The sequence below is a fragment of the Xenia sp. Carnegie-2017 genome, unplaced genomic scaffold (assembly GCF_021976095.1).
Source record: "Xenia sp. Carnegie-2017 unplaced genomic scaffold, XeniaSp_v1 HiC_scaffold_17, whole genome shotgun sequence".
Classification (NCBI taxonomy): Eukaryota; Metazoa; Cnidaria; class Anthozoa; order Malacalcyonacea; family Xeniidae; genus Xenia; species Xenia sp. Carnegie-2017.
The window spans coordinates 499482-520792 of record NW_025813479.1 but is presented as its reverse complement, the minus strand read 5'-3'; the positions used below and the strand labels follow the sequence as shown (position 1 = coordinate 520792).

Sequence of the window (21311 nt, the reverse complement as noted above, 5' to 3'; positions counted from 1 at the left end):
GATGTTTTGTTTTAAATAACAGATGAAATTGGCTTTGCTTAAAATTAATTAAAGAATAAAAAGAAGTTAATGCCAAACCTACATGTTACTATTTCTAATACCTATTTCTTAGGTCGAAAGAAAGTTTGATGTTTTGTTTTAAATAACAGATGAAATTGGCTTTGCTTAAAATTAATTAAAGAATAAAAAGAAGTTAATGCCAAACCTACATGTTACTATTTCTAATACCTATTTCTTAGGTCGAAAGAAAGTTTGATGTTTTGTTTTAAATAACAGATGAAATTGGCTTTGCTTAAAATTAATTAAAGAATAAAAAGAAGTTAATGCCAAACCTACAAGTCACTATTTCTAATACAATATCTTATTCATATATGTTATTATTAGATTTTAGGAGCTTAATTAGCATGCTTGATTCCTGCAACATATGACTTAAGATGTCCAAAAGAAAACAAAATAGTTCTTACGTGACAGTTGCATGAAAAAGTTTCCGGCAGTAGAAAAACTAATTACAAATGCTATGACGGAGTGAAGCACTGTGCCCCATTGACTTTTTCAAGGGTACTAGATCAGACACCGTATAAATCATAAAGAAAGTATTAAAAAGTATTCTAACACAAAACACTTAAATACTGTAAAATCCTTATGAAAAAATTTCAAGGTTCAAGTTATGTTCAGTTCTCTTGTCCAGCAAGAACACTGTTGGTCTTTTGCTTTCATAAATGTTCTTTGCTTTACGTTTTCCATTTACTTGACATATTTCACAAGTTAATTATCAGTAAATACTCTCTGAATTGATTATTAACGATGTATGTAACTTCATCAACAATTAATTTCTAAAACTAACTTTATTAAACCAAGATAAAACTGGATAAAGTAAGAACCCATCAAGCGTGCTTCATCATGCAAATTGTAAAAATGACCTTTGGACAATCTATTATTATTCAAATCAGTATATCGTGTTGGCTGATTTTATGCGGAATTGTTATTTGTGAGAAACTATAAAATCCTAATTTTCCTCATTCAAGCACTGTAAACAGCAAATAAATAATTCTTGTATTTTAGGTACTTCAATGAAAAATTACAAATAAGATGTTTCATTTTCTGTTTTTATTCATTTTAAGAAATTACTCATAGTATGATTTCAGACGAAACCCTACTGTTCTGAGAGTTTACAGCTATAAAATTGGTTTCAATTTTGCCACTCAATCAAATGTAAGAATCGCTTTAAACGTCTTGTTTTTGTTTCAAAAAATAAAAGTTCGTGTTATACACCCCTTCGTTTTTTAATTAATATATTGATAATTTAACACAAACTATAAATTCTTAATTAAGTTTCGTTTCAGCATGTCAGAAAGAAAAAGAATATAATATCACATCTATTGTGACTGTGATTGTGAGCTCCAGCCGAAGTGGGTGAACATTATTGTTCTTTAAGCACCCCGTGGTCGATGGAAACCCAATAAGAGAAATAAAGATATATTGGGAAATCTTCATAACTTGGTATGCACTTTTTCATGCAATAAATCCTCATCCAGTCTTTAATTCACGTTTATTTCAAGCCGGCGCCGGCGTTTGATTCCAATTTTTTTGAGATTGACTTATGGACAATCTACTCTCAGCAATACAAGCAAATATTTAACTTTCAATGAGGCATATCGAAATCGAATTTGCTTCCTTTGTAAGAAGACCCAAAATTTAAAAAAGGAGCATATTCTTGGGGCTGTGGCCAGCATGGATTTATGAAAAAGAGACGGAGAATTTCTTCTTTGTCTAATAGGTTTTTTAAAGTTCTGATTAAAGAGCTTTCGTTCTTGTGCAATGTATCCTATTCTTGGAACTATTTATCATATAATGAAAAGAACAGAAATCCTGCTGTTTGCTGTAAACTTTGCATAGACAACATCGTTCAAATTTCTCTGCAGTTTAAACTCTGAGTCAATAAAGTTAAACTTTCCTTGGGATATTATGAATTCATCTTCGTCAAAACCAATTTTAACAAATGAAGAAGAAGGACTTTTAGAAAAGGCAAAATATTATATAAAACAAAATGGACTTGACGGCAAAATTAATTTTTTGAATGATCAATTAGATGCTTGGGAGAAATTGAAGTTAAATTTCGCCGTAACTGGATCAAACAATTCAGGAAAGTCATCATTCATCAACGCTTTTACAGGGTTAGTTTTTTTTCTTGGTTCACTAAAGTAATGGTATACGTTTACTGCGGTTTACACGTTATCTGTGTTTGCTACTTAATAATAAATAAGGAATGTAATATATTTAATAATGCAACAATATTTTACCCAGATTAAAAGCTTGCGAACAAGAGGCATCTCCAAATGACTTATCAGCTTTGGGAGCTACAAATCTTCATTTTAAATACAAAAATGTCGAGCTCTGGGATCTGCCAGGCATCGGAACACCTGAAAACCCCAATCTTGAAACATATTGCAGAAACATTGGTGATCTCCAGAAGTATGACGCATTTCTGATATTTAGCAAATCAAGATTTACAGAAAATGAAATGCAACTGGTTAAGAAAGTTTCAAAAGAGCTCCATAGACCTTTTCTGTGTCTTCATACGTATGCACATATAGACATTAAGAATGCCGAAGAGGTCGATGGATTACTGATGAACAAAGAAACTGCAATGGAAGAAATAAAGAAATGTTGCTTTAATAACCTTAAAGGTTTGGTAAATGATGAGACTGATATCTACGTAATTGACAATAATGACATGGAAAAATGTAATTTTGACTGTCTGTCAGGGGAAGTCATTTTGAAGTTGCTGAAGTGTCGAAAAGATTACTTTTTGAATTGCTTGAATCATGTCATTTTCAAAAACGAGAAACTAACCGATGAAGAAAGACTTTTAGCAGAAGCTGTGCATCGTGTTAAAAAACATGGTTTGATTGATTTCGAAGACTTTATTCGAGATCAAATTGAATCCTGGGAAAACACAGAAATAAATCTTGCAATTACAGGAGATTCTGGGACTGGGAAATCATCTTTTATTAACGCTATGAGAGGGTAATCATAACTTCCCATTAACAATGAAATTAGGTGAAATTACAACTGGGATGAAATTGGAATTTTTCATAAAGCCTTCCATAAATTGATTTCCTTTTCTGTCTTATAAGAGCTGCGATGTTACTTTTTATGTTTTCTTTTCATTTCGATATTTGGGCAGCGTATCTAATGATATTCATCATTATCATCAATGCGTGACAAAAATTTGACATAATATACTTTTTTAGACTCAAAGCTTATGAAAAAGGTGCAGCACCAGTTGATGTTACCGAAGTGAAAATACTGCCCACTGAGTACGTTTATCCTGAAAAAAATAATGTCAAAATGTGGGATCTCCCTGGCTTTGGATCAATTGAATATTCGAATCTCTCAGAATACTTCAAGAAAATGAACATGGAAAGCTACGACGCAATCCTTATCTTTTGCAAAACACGATTCACCAACTATGACAAAGAGCTTGCAAAAGAAGTTTCCAAAGAGCTCAAAAGGCCTTTCTTTTTTGTTCGCACCAACATTCATCAAGATCTCATAAACGCCCAGGAAGACAAAGGACCACAGTTTGATGAAACATCCGTCTTGGAAAAAATAAAGAATGATTGTTTCGAAAACTTGAAAGGTTTAATTCATGATGAAAATGATATCTTCCTAATTGATAACAAAGTTACAGATAAATATGATTTCGATCGTTTGCGTGGAGATGTCGTCTCAAAGTTACTAGAGCGTCGAAGTGAAAGTTTTTTACAGTCTTTGAACTATGTAATGTACGGAAAAGACACAATAAGTGAAGATGAAAAACGCATTGCCCAAATTAAGGATTACGTTGAACATCATGGCATTTCTGGTATAGAAGATTTTTATCATTGTCAAATTAGTTCATTGAAAGACACAGAGATAAATCTTGCCATAACAGGAAATTCAGGAACAGGAAAATCTTCTTTTATCAACGCTGTGAGAGGGTAATAGAAACTAATTTGAAACAATATGACCTAATAGTCATTCATAAAACAATTAATAGAATATACAAATCGTTTTCAGACTTAAAGCTCATCATGTTGGCGCAGCACCAGTTGGGACAGAAGAAGTGACAATAAAACCCACTAAATATACATCCCAGAAACATGAAAACATCATTTTCTGGGATCTACCTGGAATTGGAACACCTAAACATCCTAATCTTAAAGATTACTGTAAAAATGTTGGTGGTCTAGAAAAGTATGATGCATTTCTCATTTTTTACAAAACACGATTCACTCAATATGACAAAGAGTTGGCTGAGAAAGTTTTACAAGACTTAAGTATCAAGAAACCTTTGTTTTTCATTCGCACCAACATTGATACCGAAATCAAAAATACCAAAGATGACGAAGGACCAAATTTCAATGAAAAGTCTGCTTTGGATAAAATGAAGACAGACTGCTTAAACAATCTGAAAGGTCTGATCAACAATAAGAATGAGGTATTCTTGATCGACAACAAATTCACGGATAAATATGATTTTAATCGTTTGATCGAATCTATCTCAGATGCTTTACCACATCGTAAAATGGAATGCTTCAACCTTTCTATTGACACTGTGACACGAGAAAGCATAAAACGAAAGGCAAATTTGTTGAAAGGTTTGTTAATTATAAGAAATTATCTGCAGTGATGTACCCATGCATAGCCATAAATACATATTTTTATCCATGTATCAAGATTGCTAGAACTGGTTATCTGAATTATATTCTTTATTTACAGAATTTTTAATTCCATCTGCACGATCACTCAATTAAATTTTTTATATGTATATATCTTACGGTTTATTAGTTATCATACCGTTACTTCACAGGTTGTCGGTATTTTTTATGTAGAAGATCTTTACATATATTTCTTAATCCCACCTGCATGTACGGTCGTGCTTGTTCGAATATTAAATATATATATTTTGTATCAATTCTAGCTCGAGCAACAAAACTGGCTGGTGCAAAGTCAAAACGTGTTTCTAAAGATGGACCAGTTTTCAACATAGTTGTGGTTTGGAATGAAGTGAGTTTTTATTGTCACCAGTTTGGTCTTCCTATTGTAGGATCCGATAAATTTAAGGCGTTGAAAAAAAAATCATCGGATGTCATATTGAAGTATAGTTCAATCAATCTAGAAACTCTTGTTAAAGATTATGGTATGAATTCTGATTTTATTACATTTCCCTGGACGGAGACGCTATTAGAGTCATGGTATGGTAGGGTTCATGAGTTTCTTTCAAAATGCATCAACGATCTAGAAAAAGTTGCTCTCAACATTTGGGATGCAACAGTAATAAACAGTCCCATTTGAGCAGAATACATTAACGCTATTACCCAAAACTATTCATTTGCCTTTCCAAATCACCACATTTATACCTGTTGGTATAAAATATATCTGGTGGTTTTGAAGAAAATATCAACACTAATTTAAAATTCTTTTATTTGATTATTTTAATAATATTTACAGCACTCGTTAAATATAGGTACATGTACCCGTGCATACATAGCAAATGTTAAAACTTTAACATTTCGTCTTTTCCAAATGTAATTGCATCCACTCCCTTAGTAAAAGCAACAGGAATACACAATTACTTTTACAAAATAATTTTTAACATAATTTTGTTGTCTCTTACAAACAGAATCTTTATGATATTTACATTTCACTGTATTGATTACTTTATTATGATGTAAAATGCAAATATTTCTAATTATATAAATATGTTATAAAACTGTTCTTTTTCTCTAAACCTGAAGAAATGTTATGCTGAATAGTTCTTACTATAATGTTACAGAAAAAACATAAGCATCTTATTCTTAAATGTTGAATCATTACCAGCTAGCCGACAATTTTGTGTAGTACAAAATGAAACATACTCCAAATAAAAAGTTCACGTTCAACTCAATATTTGAGAAGGAAACAAGACAATTTTTATTTGAATAGTTGTATTTTGAATTTATTGCAAATTCATCATCAGACTATACTTTAACGAACTCTATTTATTATATATTTCTCTAGTCATTTTTTGACAGAGATTCTTTATCTAAAATTAGTTAAGTTTTAAGTGGAGAAACGAAATAGCTAAAGCCATTCAAGTTATGTCGAATCAATTGAGTTGCTACACTATATACCGAGCCACGTAAGGTTTTACATTTTTTCTATTGAAAAATTGAACAGAAGTTCAGATTATTGTTAATAATATATACTGATTTGAATAATAATGCAATGTTCAAAGGTCAATTTTGATGTCTTGCATGATTAGGTAACTTTTGTCTAATAACAAATTACCTTATATTACTTTATCTCTCATTCTCTACAGTGAAGTTATTTACAATATTTGATGTTGCAATGATGCATTTTACTGTTTGGTAAACTCCTGAATGTAGAAGTAGGCCAGAATCAAATTTACTTTATTTAAAGCAATATGATTTACATAAGCCCCGTTCTCAATTTTGTTGATACATAAAATCAAAAATGCTATAACAATGTTTATGTGACAATAGTATGTGATAAATTTGGCCGACAATTTCAACTGATCTTTATCTTAACAACGTTCCATGTCACTGGCAAAAGACCAATGTCATTGGAAGTAGTGACATGATTGCAGTAATTTACTGCTTTCCATTTGTCTGTTGTGGAATTCATCTTGTATACTTCAAATATTAATGTGTCGATTTTTGTCAAAAATAGTATAAACAAAATTCTTTCGTTTCTTATGCATTAAATCACTCCAGGAAGGAAATACCATTATTTGAATAGAGACGACATCCCGCTGTTGCTCTTTACCGACTTTTGGCAAAAACAACATTCTAACAGTCAATAATCTCGTTCAACGTCTCACATTTAAAACCCGTTTCAATTTCGATCAGATCAAACTATCCTTATGGCTCCAAAGTCCTCAAAAAAAAAGTTTAAATTTGCAAAAAATGACAAAAAGTTTTTAAATGAAGCTAAAGAAAAAGTTAAGAAAAATGGGCTTGATGGCAGAAGTGATTGGTATATATGCCAAATCAAGGAATGGAAAAAAATAAAAAGGTGTTTGCTTTCATCGGATCAAAGAAATCAGGAAACTTTTTAATCGAGGCTCTTAGTCGGTAAGTTATTGCTGGTTGGTTTTACAATATAAATTTTCTACATAGGTGATACGTATAAATTATATTTTACAGATTGCGTCGTTTGCTTCAATCAGTTCAATGAATTTTGTTAAATGGTTTCAAACCAATAAAATCTAATAAATAAAGAATTAACAGATGCAAAGTCCGCAAAAATACGTATAACTACTTATTTATAAGCCACAACATCGTTATTTGTCTTGAACAGACTTCGCCTTTTGGTAATTTATGATTAACTGTGCTTTAAAAATTGTCCATTTCGTACTTAATGTTTCAGTATAATATAGAAGCTCTCAAAATCATGGATGGAAAAAGAACTCTGTTAAAATTTTCAAAATTAAAATGACAAGTCACAACAAATTTGATTTAGTTGAAATATTAATTATTAAAGAAATATAAGAGCTACATACTTCATTACATTTGAAAGACTTTAATTTTTAAAGAAATAAAAATCGATATAACAGCTTTGCGGATGTTTGAAGAAACAAAAACACCACATTTTGAGCTAAACTTCTTTGAGTTGAATTTATATGAACATATTGATTTGTTATTTAAATTTCAAACGGTTTTCAAATTAAAATGTAAATGCAATGGAACAAACAGCTTCACCAAACATTTGTGTTATAATGGCTGAAGGCTTTATGCCAGCTCATTGTATACTGACTGTATCCCACTTTAGTTTATAGTAAAATACCAAATGTATATTTTCATTAACGCATCTCTGACAAAGATCCTGAAATCAAATTCAAGAATTTAAGTTCAAATTTTTTTTCAAAGAAGCCTAGTTTTAGGACGTTGGATGCATTTCTTATATTTGTTAAATCAAGACCTAAGAATGAGAGGGAAATTGCCAAGAAAATTTTAGAAAAGCATAGAAAGCCGGTCATTTTCATCATTGCAAACACTGATGAAGGCAAAGATGACGAAAAAACTGTTTTGGATAGAAAAAAAGCCTTAAAGATTTGGTAAAGGATGAGTCAGGTATTTACGTAATTGACAAAGAGGATACATCCAAACGCGACTTTGAGAGTCTGCTTGGAGATATCAAGTCCAAGTTTTTGAAACGTCGAAAAGATATTTCTGCAATCTTTAAATGAGGCCGTTTTCTTAAACACCAAGAAAACAAAGGAACTCTTCAAACAAGCTCAGAAACACGGTGTTGATAAGATTCTGGAATTTTACAGCAAGGATTTAATTTCATTGTGGATAGACACAGAGATAAATTTTGCTATAACAGGAAATTCTGGAACAGAAAAATCATCTTTCATCAACGCTGTGAGAGGGTAACAAATTTATTGCTTGCTCAAAATTAAAAGTAATTTCTATTGAAATTATAACTAGAAGTTATAACTTTTTCAACTTTTGATCAAAATAACAGTGAAACAAATAATAAAAAAGCTCATAGAAGAAAATTATAAAGATCAAGAAAATAATCGTTTATTAAATACCTCAAATATTTAATTATCTTGAAGCACAAATGAGGAGATTGAAATCCTGTACAAACCATTTATTGTCTGTGTTCTTACCAGTAATAAACGTAATTGAATTAAGCTATACCACAAATTGTTGATTGTCTGAGAACATATCTTTTCTTTCAGTATCAAAGCTAGTAAAAAAAAAGCAGCAGCACCAGTTGGTATTAAAGAAATGAGAAAGAAACCCACTACGTATTCACACCCAAATCATAAAAACATCATTTTCTGGGATCTAACTGGCATTGGAACACCTACATACCCCAATCTTGAAGAATATTGTAAAAAAGTTGTTGGTCTGGAGAAGTACGATGCATTTCTCATTTTTGGCAAATCGCGATTCACTCAACATGATAAAGAACTGGCTGAGAATGTTTCAAAAGTGCTCGACAAACCTTTCTTTTTCATTCGTACCAACGTTGACACCGAACTCAAAAATGCGAAGGATGACGAAGGACCAAAGTTTGATGAAGCATCTGTCATAAAACGTATGAGGAAAAATTGTTTGAAAAACCTGGAAGGTTTGATTCCCGATGAAACGTTACCTGAGGAAAAACAAGAGAGTTTTGTTGCTTCCTTGGACAGGTCTTTACATGCAATAATAAGAATTAAGGCCAACTTTTTGAGAGGTATACTCAGTTTATAATTTCTTGTTTAATATCAATGTAATTGGGAAGATTTAATTTCTATTTTTTTCAGCTCAAGTATCCAAGGTGATTGTTTTAGGCATGATTGCTGAACCTTATCTTAAAACTTTTGTACAACTCATTTTTAAAAAAGTCACTCTCGATATTATAGCGTGTTTGGTTTTCACGATCAGTTAAAATCTGAAGAAAAGTTTGGTGATGAAATCAAAGAGTTTTTGAAACAAAAGGCGGTTGACGAGTCACCAGCTAAAGTCCAATTGGCGTATGATTACCTTACAAAACGCATTGGTGAATTGAAAGAAACGCTTTAGATAGAATAAACAGTAACAATTCACAACCACGCGAAACTCAATGATAGAATGACCTTCACATTGCAAAAAAAAAGTGACAGAAACGTATGCGAACATACCGTTCCGAATCTTTTTCAAGCAGATGTTAACAGATTTTTAACAGATAATGTTAACAGATTTTTCATCAATTTTAGCTTGATTTTTTTATGTTTTACCTGAACAGAAACGAACAGCTACGTACTAAAATAAAATTGTTCTCTAGAATTGCACTATTACTGACATTTCTACATTCCCACATATTCAAATTTATAGTATTATGATTCCTTCTCTCTTTCAACATAAATATACGCTATATAAATATTCAGTATTATAACAAAAAGACTTTATTGATATACCGCAGTAGCTACATATTTTCACTCATTATATTTCGTATACCAACTCGAAGTAAGCACCGCATGATGTATTAGCAAATATACTGTGTATAGTTTTTCAATATATTAATTCTAAAACTGTTGCTGTTAACTTTATTATGATTCGAAGGTTATACACCATCATTGCATGGAGTTTTTCAAACGTTGGGGATATGTGATACTGGTATGCCATTAACTATGTAAATCATATTATGATATTGGAAACATTTTTTTTCAATATGTAGAAGACTATTGTAAAACAAACAGAACGATTGTATTTAGGGAAATGTTTGAGCCTCGAAGAGGGCTCAAAAAGACTCAGCCCTTCTTTCTAAAATCCTATATCAAGTTTGGCAGTGGTATGTACCAAGAGCTTTCCCCAGCCATTGTAATATATGTATCAGAGAGCTGACTTGTTAAATCCTTCAAATTTCGGTGATAATTTTTTATGCACAAGAACCTTAATCTTTCTTTTCTGCTTTTCTTAATGGTAATACTTTACTTACGTTTATTCTATTTGGCAATCTGCACCACTCGTGATTTCATATTGTTGCGAAATACAATTTTTTAATTTGGGATCGATTTTTTGTTGAAACTGCTAGACAGTTGAATGATTTAACAACAAAAAAATATGAAGTGCTTTATGTAACTACTCAGCTAAAAATATGAAGGGTTTATAATCAAACTTGCTTCCATGGTTTTGTTAGAAAACATGATGCAACTAGTTATCCAATCAGAAATTGACAAATCAACACTTTTGTTCTGGTCATGCAGGTTTTTTAGTAATCAATCAAGAAATTCTTTGGCAAAACATGTTTATGTGCTCGTGACATTGATTTTCCTTTTGAAGATTACAGAAATTTTCCTTAGATGTTAAAAGCAAAGTTATGTCTAATGTTTAGTTTTATGGAATCAAAGTTGTGTTAACGTTCAATGTTATGGCTGTTAGTAATTGTTGACAGCATTTGTATTTGCTTTAGCATGAGCATTTTCAGATAAAGGCTCTTTGTCAAAAAGTGAAATCTTATAATTTCTTAAGGAGTTTATACTCCTACAACAAATCTAATGTTTGCAACAACTTACCTACAAAAAGGCCTTATTTCGAATGATTTATTTCAAAGTTATACATCACTTATACTTTTGGTCAGGCCGTAATGTATAATTTGTTCCAGGAACTATTTACCATATCAAGAATGGACGCGAACCCCCACTGTTGCTTTTCAACGACTTTTTACAAATGCTATGATTGAAGTTCAACGTTCAATTACTTTGCTGAGCGTTTAGCATCGGAAATCTTCTTATAAATACGATCTTGTCTATCTATCAACATGGGCTTATGCCTCTCTAAACGAGCATTAACATTAACAGAAAAGGAAGAAGTTTATATAGTTGAGGCTGAACAAGAAGTGAGGAGGAATAAAAAACTTATTGGTATAGATGAATTCTGCAATAATCAAATCAAGAAGTGGCACAGTGAGCCTCTCCCATTACATGTTGGTTTACTTGGATTGAGCAGATCAGAAAAATCATCTTTCATTGACACTGTTATTGGGTAAGATGTCTAATTTACAATAAGAACGACCGCAGACATTTGGCCGCTTGTTAAAATAGTTTTCGTTTGACTGTGCTAAATACTTTGACAAATTTAGTAAAATGAGCTTTCGATGAACAGTTATTCACATCCAAAGTATTTAATAAATATCAGGCATAAAATGAAGAATTAAAGTCACCATGTCCACAATAATTTGTATACTTGTTTATCATAATATTCATAGCATCTGCTTCTGTAAGCACAAAGCGTGACAAAATATTCATCTATTTCGTGGCAGTTTTTGTTATATTAAACCGTTATTATTATATCCCTTATTGCCTTAAGAAGCAAATAATGCAATAGCTTGTTTAGAAGCAATCATAGGTTCTTCAAAGTTTAAAGTTGACTTGAGACAATTTGTACATACTTCTGTGACACATCACAAAGTAACTCAAATGTATTACAAATGCTTAATTAAGCTTTAACAAATTTCGATCATAAGGAAAATGTGCATTTAGGCCTAGTTAGAACGTCGAACTTTACATGAACCGAACGTATTTAAAACAAAAGATAATGAGGAAGTTCATCTCATTTATTTTGTTTTTAACCGTTTGAAATACATCATATTGAAGGATTTTATTCTTTGTAGATTTGAAGATGGCCGCGACAACTCGACAGATGCATCCCCTACAGAAAGAACAAAGTATTCTCAGTTGAATGGTCCAGAGTAAGTCAGAATGCATTACATCTGCTCATTTTAAATTTAAAATACTAACAACACGAAATTCATTAAAAAACTTAAAAAGCAATTTAGAGCCAAATCAAATTATCATTAATAAGAGGGTTTGTAAAGTATTTTAATTTGAAATGCATCCAATTTAATGCATTCTTTCTTATCCTGCATCCGCTACTGGTATTCTCATCCTTCCTCGCAACCATAGATATAAAAACGTTCGCTGTTGGAATATCTATTGCATTATTGTTGTTAGTTGTTTTATAACTTCAAGTAATCTTGTATGTTTCTTGTGATTGATAACACTTGTATGTGCAATTTCTTTGCCGACTTAAAATTCATATAGTTCTTAATGTAATGTATATTTATTAATGTTTTTTCTGTAGACTTATAAATGACAAAAAGAAAAAGAAGAATCGTGCAATTTATCGTTATGCTGAAAACAAAAACATCATCTTCTGGGATTTACCTGACATCAAAACATTAACTTGTTCTTCATCATCATCCCTTTGTTGTTTAGTATCTTGTTTAATATCTTGTTGTTTACCATCAAGATGCTGTTTTCCATCTAATTGTTGCTCAAAGTCGCCTTGTGCTGAGAATTTTGACGCATTTGTCATTTTTGTCAAATCAAGAATATCTGATAAAGAGAAAAAAATAGCCGAAAGTGTTTCAAAAAATCTCCGAAAACCTTTTGTTTTCGTTTGCACCCTTGCTGAAGACGACGAAAAAAATGTCAAGAAAGATAAGGAAGCTACGCTAAAAAACATCAAAACAATATGCTTTGACTTTGTTAAACATTTGGTTATGGATGAATCTGATATTTACGTAATTGACAACAAATTCGTGAATAAAAATCAGTTTGAAGATATCATCTTGAAGCTGATGAAACGTCGAAAAGAGTTGTTTGTGAATTCTTTGAATTATACCATTTTCGTAAATACCAAGGATACCAAAAAAATCTTTCAACAAGCTCAGAAACACGGTGTTGATAATATTCTGGATTTTTACAGCAGTGATTCAATTCCTTTGTGGACAGACACAGAGATAAATTTTGCCATAACAGGAGACTCTGGAACAGGGAAATCATCTTTCATCAACGCTGTAAGAGGGTAATAATGTTTTTCTTTAACTATTGAATAAATTGATTTAAAAGCTGTATTTTTACTAAACAGTGAAACATTAAGAGAGTCAATAACAGCCAGTAACATAGGCTAATGTGTTTGGAAAACATTGTCTTTGTTCTAAGAGATGTGTAATACTCTTCAGTTTGCTATAGTTATATTCCCACATTGTTGTTTAACGTTATTTTCATAATCTTGATAATCGTAGGATGAAATGTTTAAAATTGCTAAGTTTTCAGCACTTTATTCGTACAATTAACCAAACAGCTGCTAATTTCAAGTGGTAGACATTAATTGTATGCAGTATAGAGAGGTCTTTTAAGGAGGTAACAGACAAGTATATCTTGACATAACTAAATTTATAAAATTCATTTCCTTCAGCATTAAAGCTTACGAAAAAGGGGCTGCACCCGTTGGTGTTACAGAAACGACAAATAAACCCACTAAGTATTTACATCCAGAGCATAAAAACATCATTTTCTGGGATCTTCCTGGTATCGGAACGCCTGGATACCCCAATCTCAAAGAGTACACTAAAAAAGTTGGTGGTCTAAAGAAGTACGATGCATTTCTTATTTTTTATAAAACACGATTCACTCAATATGACAAAGAGTTGGCTGAGAAAGTTAAAAAAGATCTCGACAAACCTTTCTTTTTTGTTCGCACCAACGTTGACACCGAACTCGAGAATGCGAAGGATGACGAAGGACCAAAGTTTGATGAAGCATCTGTCTTGAAAGGTATGAGGACAAACTGTTTGGAAAACCTGATACGTCTGGTTCACGATGAGAAAGATATCTTCTTGATTGACAACAAGGCTACAGAGAATTATGATTTTGATCGTTTGGTTGAAGCTGTTCGTGAAGCAATGTCAGGCAAAAAAAGAGAGAACTTTGATGTTTCTTTATCCAAATTAACTCATGCTACTATAAAAATGAAAGGCGTTTTTTGGAAAGGTATGTTAGAAAGGTTGTGTTTGAAAGAAGTAGTAATGATTCATAAAGTGTAGCTAATATAATTTCAAAAAATACTCATTTGACTCAGGAATTTATCTACAGCTCCAGTTAATGAAAAAGGTATAGTGTTCAGTTGTATTCACAGAGAGCAAGGATAACACATTGGAGAAGTTATAATAAGTAACGTATATCTAAATACTTATATCTGTACCTAGTTTTCTTTCATATTTCCAAAAATATTTCAGATCATGTGCCATTGGTGATTGTTTTGTTCGTAATTGCTGTATCTAATCCTGAAGTTTTTGTGGAACTGATATCGATGGAAGTCATTCGATATCATCGCGTATTTGGTTTTTATGATCAGTTGAAAAAATCCCTGGTGACATCTGAAGAAATCGATGAATTGTGTCACAAAGAAGAAGAGCATGAGAAAAAAATACGAAGAAAAATCGATGAAAAGATTCAGAAAAAGAAATCTGAAGAAATCAAAGAAGAGCTTATGAAAGATAAGTCAGTAGAAGAATCACCAGCCAAAGTCAAATGGGCGTATGATTATCTTTTAAATTGCATGAAAAATTTAGAAATAGAAGCTTTGAAGCCTTACGATGCGGCAAACAAAGAGGGAGAAAATTCACAAACATGAAAAAAAACTTAACAGTCAAAATTATATAAACATCACAAAATATTTTTTAATCGAAAGCACTTTATGCGTAGTAAATAACACATATTATTCTGAAGTTCATGTACCTAATATCACGTTTCTCGAGACTCGCGCTTGTGATTTCTCTATTTTAACTAAACATGCCACTTGGCAAACACTCTTTTAATTTCTTGAAAATCAGCAAAATGATTTCTTTTAAATATAAATTTAATGCAATATAACTTATTCACCTCTCTTGCACCCAAAACACTTTTTTTATATTCTGCATTTCTCCTTCATGGATAGAATCCAACATTGTAAGTTGTTGGTTATTTAATAAATAATAAAATTTCATATCAAAACTCATGGGAACTTATTTTTATTCATCTGAGGTATTTGGCAATAAATCAGAAGGGAAAAAGAAAGTTGGGACAACAGAATACGTAAAATGTCTGGAAAATATTTTTCCATCCAGGCGTAAGTACAAAATAACACATATCACTATCGTTTTGATTACATGAAGTAATAAACCAATTAGTAACTCTTCTTGTAATTCATTCACCATGCAGACGCTCAATACTGATAGAAAAACGAGAAATTTTATATTATTTAACTTAGACTACTCTTTTTGGTCTAAAATTGTTGTCTTGTTTTTGGTTAAGTAAGGTCTTTTTTCTGCCGTAGAACAATCGTTCAATGTCAATTATACAAGTATAACCAATTTAACACGTGTTAAGGAATGTCATAAACTGTCAACTGTGGCACCAAGTTACATTGTTAAGCTTTTATTCACGACTTTGTTGCTAAAATGCTGGAAATAATTGTAATTTGGTCATATGAATGGTGCTGTTGTGAATACATTGACTCCTTATTAAGGTAAGAATGCTATTTATTTGTTTCACTTCATTTCATTGATTCCAGATCATTTGGTTTGGAAACAATTGTACTAAACAGTTTTTGGTTTTGGTATGTTTTGCTGAGGAAATTGACTATCACCTAAATGAGAAATATCAAGATTCTGAAATTATTGAAGTATTTATTCAATAGCCAAAGCCAAATTTGTTAAAATCCCTATTCTGCATGTATTCCTTGCCTACAAAAGTTTGAGAGTATTTTAAATTTAAATTATACTTCCATCTTTAACACATGGCTTTAGTGACTTAGAATTTGTGTGGTAAGACATCATAGATGAGATTAAAAGAATTTATGCGAGATGTGATAAGTTTTTTTACAGATTGAAATGGAGCATTCCTAACAACCAAATTTTACATTGAAGGTTAACTATGCCCAAATCTAAATACCTAGGGATTCCAAGCAGCTAGGCTACAAGATGTTGTAAACACTAAATTTCTTGGTACTTTGTGGATTAATGTATTTGTCTACCATGAATTGTTTTATTCATGTTTTATTTGCATGAGAGGGTGTCAGCTTCATAACAAAAGGTAGCCCGCCTAAAAAAGCAAATAACTTATAAACATTGTTATAAATCATCATTAAGTATAAGCAGATAATAAAGTTCGTGCATTAAATATTGACATTAATTATAAATCTACATCTAAAACAAAATAATTTTGTCATAAGTAAACCACTTACTTGTGGACACATCAGTATATTTCTTATAACAATATGGTAATGATGTTGCATCATTAAATGCTGAATCAAGACTTTTTTGTTCTTCTACTCTTTGATTTCTTAGTAAAATTGTAAAATTCCTAGGTTAACAGAAGTGTAAATTTCTCAAAGTTTTGCACTTGCTAACTGATGCCGAACTGCTAGTCTTTGCACAATTATAGAAGCAAAACAATTGGTGGAGAGGCCCATCTATATTTTTTTACAATGGAGGCCTAAATTGAACTTGGCTATTGTTTCCTATTTCTCTTTATTAGTTTGGAAATCTTTGAGCAGTTGTATTCCACGGTCATTTCAGTTTTATAACTTCAATTTTTTTCATTAACAACGATGAAGTTTTTGCAATGCTTTCTTATTATTTGTTATTGAGTTAAATATGTCCTTAAAAAGCTCCAATTTCTTATCTTTCAGTTTAAAAGTTGGACCTGTAGATCGTGACGTCATGACGTTAAACAACCAATCATAATGCGCTTTCTGCTATTGTATGTTATCACGAAGAAAATGATAAATATGATGGGAGCTTTGGGGGTTTTCTTGCTTCATTTGTGTAAGGTATGTCAAAGCTGTATTTACTGGGAGTGTGGAGAGATGTCAATTTCCATGCGAAATTTTAAAGTTATAAAGAACTTGATTCAAAAACAATTCAAGCGAGATTTTTGTTTGGTGCAGCCTACTTCCAAAAAAATCTCTCCATCATGGTATAATAGCAAGAGAATTTTACAAAACAAAAATCTAATTCAAACTAGAGCACGCACCCTACTAAGTGATCTGTTTTGGACGTAGATACTAGATAGTTCTATTTAGCTAAGGTAAAGTTTCGGGTTTTTTGTAAGTCAATATGAGTTATATAGTTACAACTGTTCGGCCAATTGTAAATTTAAATAGTGGTATAACTTACCTTTGACAGATGGTTGTGTGTGTGACAAGCAATGAAAAACAAAAATTTCCTCACCTTTATATTCAATGTCAGAGATTTTTTCTCAAGAGATTTAATTTACACGTAAAGCATAAGAAACCATGGACGTAACCAGAAAGTTTACAGGGGGGTGCATATTTAAGAAAAACGGACTCGTACTAGCGATTTTATAGTCAGTTCTCGTCCATTCTTTTATTTGTCGTAAAACAAAGGCACGTGTATTTCACGTTCATCTCAAGCTGCATGAGGTAAATGCAAATCTTGAGATCGACCTTTGGAATATCTTGTGTCGTCGATATTAGCATCTTTATGTTAATTTCAATAGAGCAAATCAAAGTTCAACTCAATTTTGTTATATCGTTACAAAACGGCAAGTTCTAATAACTGCTGTCGTCATAAGTACATTTATGATTTTTTCTTAGTCGATGACTGTATTTTAAGCTTTGAACAAAATGCTTTCGTTTTTCTGTGTTGAATCATATTCCTGGAACTATTTATCATATAATGTAAAGAATATAGGAACCCTACAGTTTGATGTAAGTTTTGCAACAACAATAACATTTACGGTGTTCGAAATTTCTTTGCAATTTTACCATTAAATTTTCCATTTCTTATTGGCTTATTATGGGTTCATCCTGGTCACAACTAGTGTTAAAAAAAGAAGAAGAACAACTTTTAGAAAAAGCCAGACAATATGTGAAGGAAAAAGGACTTGATGGCATACGTAGTTTCCACAATGAACTAGAAGCTACATGGGAGAAGCTTGAGTTATATTTTGCCGTAATTGGATCAAGCAATTCAGGAAAGTCGTCGTTCATCAACAACATAATAGGGTAATTCATTTTTTAATCTTGCTATTGACGATAACTTGAGCAGGATACTAAGGCTTGGCTAATTTCTTTTTGCAAAACTTTGAACAGATCTGAAGCATACGAAGAAGTGTCATCACTAAATGACGTATCACCTTCGAGGAAAACGTATCCTCATCCTAAATACCAAAATGTCAAACTCTGTGATCTGCCAGGCATCGGAACACCTGAAAATCCCAATGTTGAAACATATTGCAGGAACATCGGTGATCTCAAGAAGTACGACGCATTTCTAATTTGTAGCAAATCCAGCTTCACAAACCATGAGATAGAACTGGTTAAAAAAGTTTCAAAAGAGCTCCAAAGGCCTTTCGTCTGTATTCATACGCATGGGCATGTCGATGTAACGAATGACGAAGACTGCTTTGACAAGCTGAAAGGTTTGGTAAAAGATACAAGTGATATCTACGTAATTGACAACAATGATACAGAAAAATATGACTTTGACAGTCTACGCGACGATGTCATTTTAAAGTTGCTTAAACGTCGTAAAGAGTATTTTTTGAATTGTTTGAACGGTGTCATTTACGGTAACAAGGATTTAAGCCAACAAGAAAAACATCTAGAAGAAGCAAAGTTTCACGTTGGTAAACATGGTTTGATTGATGTTGATGATTTTATTCAAGATCAAATTAAATCATGGAGAAACATGGTGTACACATTGCCATAACAGGAGGTTCTGGAGCAGGGAAATCATCTTTCATCAACGCTGTGAGAGGGTAACTACCTCCTTTTTTTAATTACAATAATACTTTGCAAATTATTATAAAGGTAATTTTCTTTTTGAAGCTCACAAAGTAAGAAAATTGTTATGTCTTCTATGTACCTTACTGTTGCATGTTTTCACTTTTACTTTGTCGCACTTTGTTTGTCAACGTATAATAACATAACATACATTTAACATAATATATTTTTTTAGACTTAAACCTTATGAAAAGGGTGCAGCACCAATTGGCTTCTGTGAAACTACAACAGTGCCCACTGAATATATTCACCCTGAAAATGAAAACATCAAACTCTGGGATCTACCTGGCATTGGAACACATAAATATCCTAATATTGAAGAATATTGCAAGATTGAGGGTGGTCTAAAGAAGTATGATGCTTTTCTTATTTTTTCCAAATCTCGGTTCACTTACCATGACAAAGAACTGATTGAGAAAGTTTCAAAAGACCTCGGCAAACCTTTCTTCTTCGTTCGGACCAATGTTGACACCGAACTCAAATATGCCGAGGAGGACGAAGGACCAAAGTTTGATGAAGCATCTGCCTTGGAAAAAATGAAGAAAGATTGTTTCATAAACCTGAAATGCTTAATTCATAGTGAAAAAGATATCTACATGATTGGCAACAAGGTTCCAGAAAAATATGATTTCAATCGTTTGCATGAAGATATCATTTCAAGGTTGCAAAAACGTCGAATTGAGAGCTTTCTAAAGTCTTTGAACATTGTTATTTACAAAAATTAAGTCAATGAACGAAGATGATCATTTTTATTAGTTAATTTCGACATCACACAAACCTTAATATTTCTGAAATCAAATAGGATGAGCGAAAACTGTATGATTGTTTTTTTAATAGGTTTTTAATATAACCATGTATGCATGAATGAAAGGCAAGACTTGTGTTACAAGGGTGAAAGTTTGCTTCAGAACAAAAGCTGTATATACTCAAACCTTGTCAACTAGTATACAGCACTATATTTATATTAACAAACAATTTTATTTTGTGATTTTGGTTTCTAACTATCCAACCTGAAATATGTATGTTAACTTTTTATTTTTATTTTCTTATATTCTTTTACACATATACTTATAGTCTGCTTTACATAAAGGTTAGTTTATTCAATGTTTTTGCACACGATGAAATATAGGAGATTCTAGAATGGAGGTCAATTATTCGTTTATAAATTGTATGCGATGGTGAACTAGGATTTGATATGAAGTTAGAACTATTTTTGTGACTATGCACATAATGCACTATGGGAAAAATTATTTGCTTGCTAAATTAAAGACACACAACAAGTATTGGTTGAAAATTCCTCGATATGACCAGTTTTCAAACATTTTTAAGTGTTCTTCACAAAGCCATTATGCCATAAATTCCAACTTATTATAAACAAACATAAAAAGCCCTTCCCACTCGTAGTGTGGCAAGTCTTCGACGTTCATTATTTAGAGATCAATTGGATCTGATGGCGGAAAAGCAGTTTTTTCATCGATTTATCTACAAACCGTATGTTTCTCATAGCTGTTGGTAGTTCTCTTATTGCTCAAATGTTAGTAGTTTATTTTCCACCATTACAAGCTGTTTTTTAGAGAAAAGCTCTTTTAGCTTGCATTGCTTCTCCTGTCTGTTACTGGAGGAATTAAGAAAATTTATCTGTTAAATTAAAAAAAAATGTTGGATCAAAAATTATATCCAGCTTAGTTCAAATTAAAAAAAAAATTTCGTTCTGTTTTTGTTTGTTAAAGAGGGTTAGTTAACATTCTTTCAAATCACAATAAAATGGATGAATATTTTTGAGCAAATTTTGCAAAAAAAATTATTAATATCATCAACGTGTGACAAACGTTTGATATTATATTTTGTAGATTTAAAGCTTATGAAAAGGGCGCAGCACCAGCTGATGTTACCGAAATCCAAACAGAACCCACAGAGTATATTCATCCAAAAAATAAAAACATCAAGCTCTGGGATCTTCCTGGTATTGGATCAACTAAATATCCAAATCTTCAAAAATACTTCGAAAAAATGGACTTGAAAAGTTACGACGCATTTCTTATTTTTTCAAAAACACGGTTCACTAACGATGACAAAGAACTTGCTGTAAAATTTTCGAAAGAGCTCAACAAACCTTTCATTTTCATTCGCACTAACATTGATCAAGATCTCAAGAACGCCGAAGACGATAAAGGACCACAGTTTAATGAATTTTTTGTCTTGGAAAACATA

At 31.8% G+C, this 21311-nt stretch overlaps 2 protein-coding genes and 4 long non-coding RNA genes across 7 annotated transcripts; all 6 read left to right on the top strand.

The window, feature by feature from the left end:
* The first annotated feature begins 1630 nt into the window (after positions 1–1630).
* LOC124437779 lies at positions 1631–5758 on the top strand. Its single transcript, XM_046987706.1, has 5 exons — positions 1631–2174; positions 2305–3027; positions 3255–3983; positions 4063–4643; positions 4967–5758. Exons 1-5 carry the CDS (start codon positions 1966–1968, stop codon positions 5338–5340), a joined length of 2616 nt encoding a protein of 871 aa, XP_046843662.1. The 5' UTR covers positions 1631–1965; the 3' UTR covers positions 5341–5758.
* An 818-nt stretch (positions 5759–6576) lies between these two features.
* LOC124437802 lies at positions 6577–7599 on the top strand. Its single transcript, XR_006945853.1, has 2 exons — positions 6577–7121; positions 7194–7599. It is a non-coding gene; the product is annotated as an uncharacterized LOC124437802 (long non-coding RNA).
* A 33-nt stretch (positions 7600–7632) lies between these two features.
* LOC124437799 lies at positions 7633–10060 on the top strand. Its single transcript, XR_006945850.1, has 3 exons — positions 7633–8422; positions 8738–9240; positions 9410–10060. It is a non-coding gene; the product is annotated as an uncharacterized LOC124437799 (long non-coding RNA).
* A 1132-nt stretch (positions 10061–11192) lies between these two features.
* Positions 11193–15304, top strand: LOC124437782. Of its 2 annotated transcripts, none has more exons than XM_046987713.1 (5): positions 11193–11510; positions 12139–12192; positions 12609–13334; positions 13728–14302; positions 14548–15304. In XM_046987713.1, exons 1-5 carry the CDS (start codon positions 11287–11289, stop codon positions 14943–14945), a joined length of 1977 nt encoding a protein of 658 aa, XP_046843669.1. In that variant the 5' UTR covers positions 11193–11286; the 3' UTR covers positions 14946–15304. The 2 variants fall into 2 exon arrangements, with proteins under 2 accessions (XP_046843669.1, XP_046843667.1); XM_046987711.1 differs by having other exon boundaries at positions 12139–12216.
* Positions 15305–15550: 246 nt separating this feature from the next.
* LOC124437800 lies at positions 15551–17024 on the top strand. The gene is made up of 2 exons (XR_006945851.1): positions 15551–15818; positions 16983–17024. It is a non-coding gene; the product is annotated as an uncharacterized LOC124437800 (long non-coding RNA).
* Positions 17025–17159: 135 nt separating this feature from the next.
* On the top strand, positions 17160–20251 carry LOC124437795. The gene is made up of 3 exons (XR_006945845.1): positions 17160–18320; positions 18408–19075; positions 19276–20251. It is a non-coding gene; the product is annotated as an uncharacterized LOC124437795 (long non-coding RNA).
* Positions 20252–21311: the final 1060 nt, after the last annotated feature.

Excerpts from the sequence above, each read along its gene's own strand:
- LOC124437779 (XM_046987706.1), top strand. The coding sequence starts at position 1,966 with ATGAATTCATCTTCGTCAAAACCAATTTTAACAAATGAAGAAGAAGGA. Across the intron at positions 3,028-3,254 it reads TTTATTAACGCTATGAGAGG|ACTCAAAGCTTATGAAAAAG; the intron begins GTAATCATAACT and ends ATACTTTTTTAG. Across the intron at positions 3,984-4,062 it reads TTTATCAACGCTGTGAGAGG|ACTTAAAGCTCATCATGTTG; the intron begins GTAATAGAAACT and ends AATCGTTTTCAG.
- LOC124437782 (XM_046987711.1), top strand. The coding sequence starts at position 11,287 with ATGGGCTTATGCCTCTCTAAACGAGCATTAACATTAACAGAAAAGGAA. Across the intron at positions 11,511-12,138 it reads TTCATTGACACTGTTATTGG|ATTTGAAGATGGCCGCGACA; the intron begins GTAAGATGTCTA and ends TATTCTTTGTAG. Across the intron at positions 12,217-12,608 it reads TCTCAGTTGAATGGTCCAGA|ACTTATAAATGACAAAAAGA; the intron begins GTAAGTCAGAAT and ends TTTTTTCTGTAG.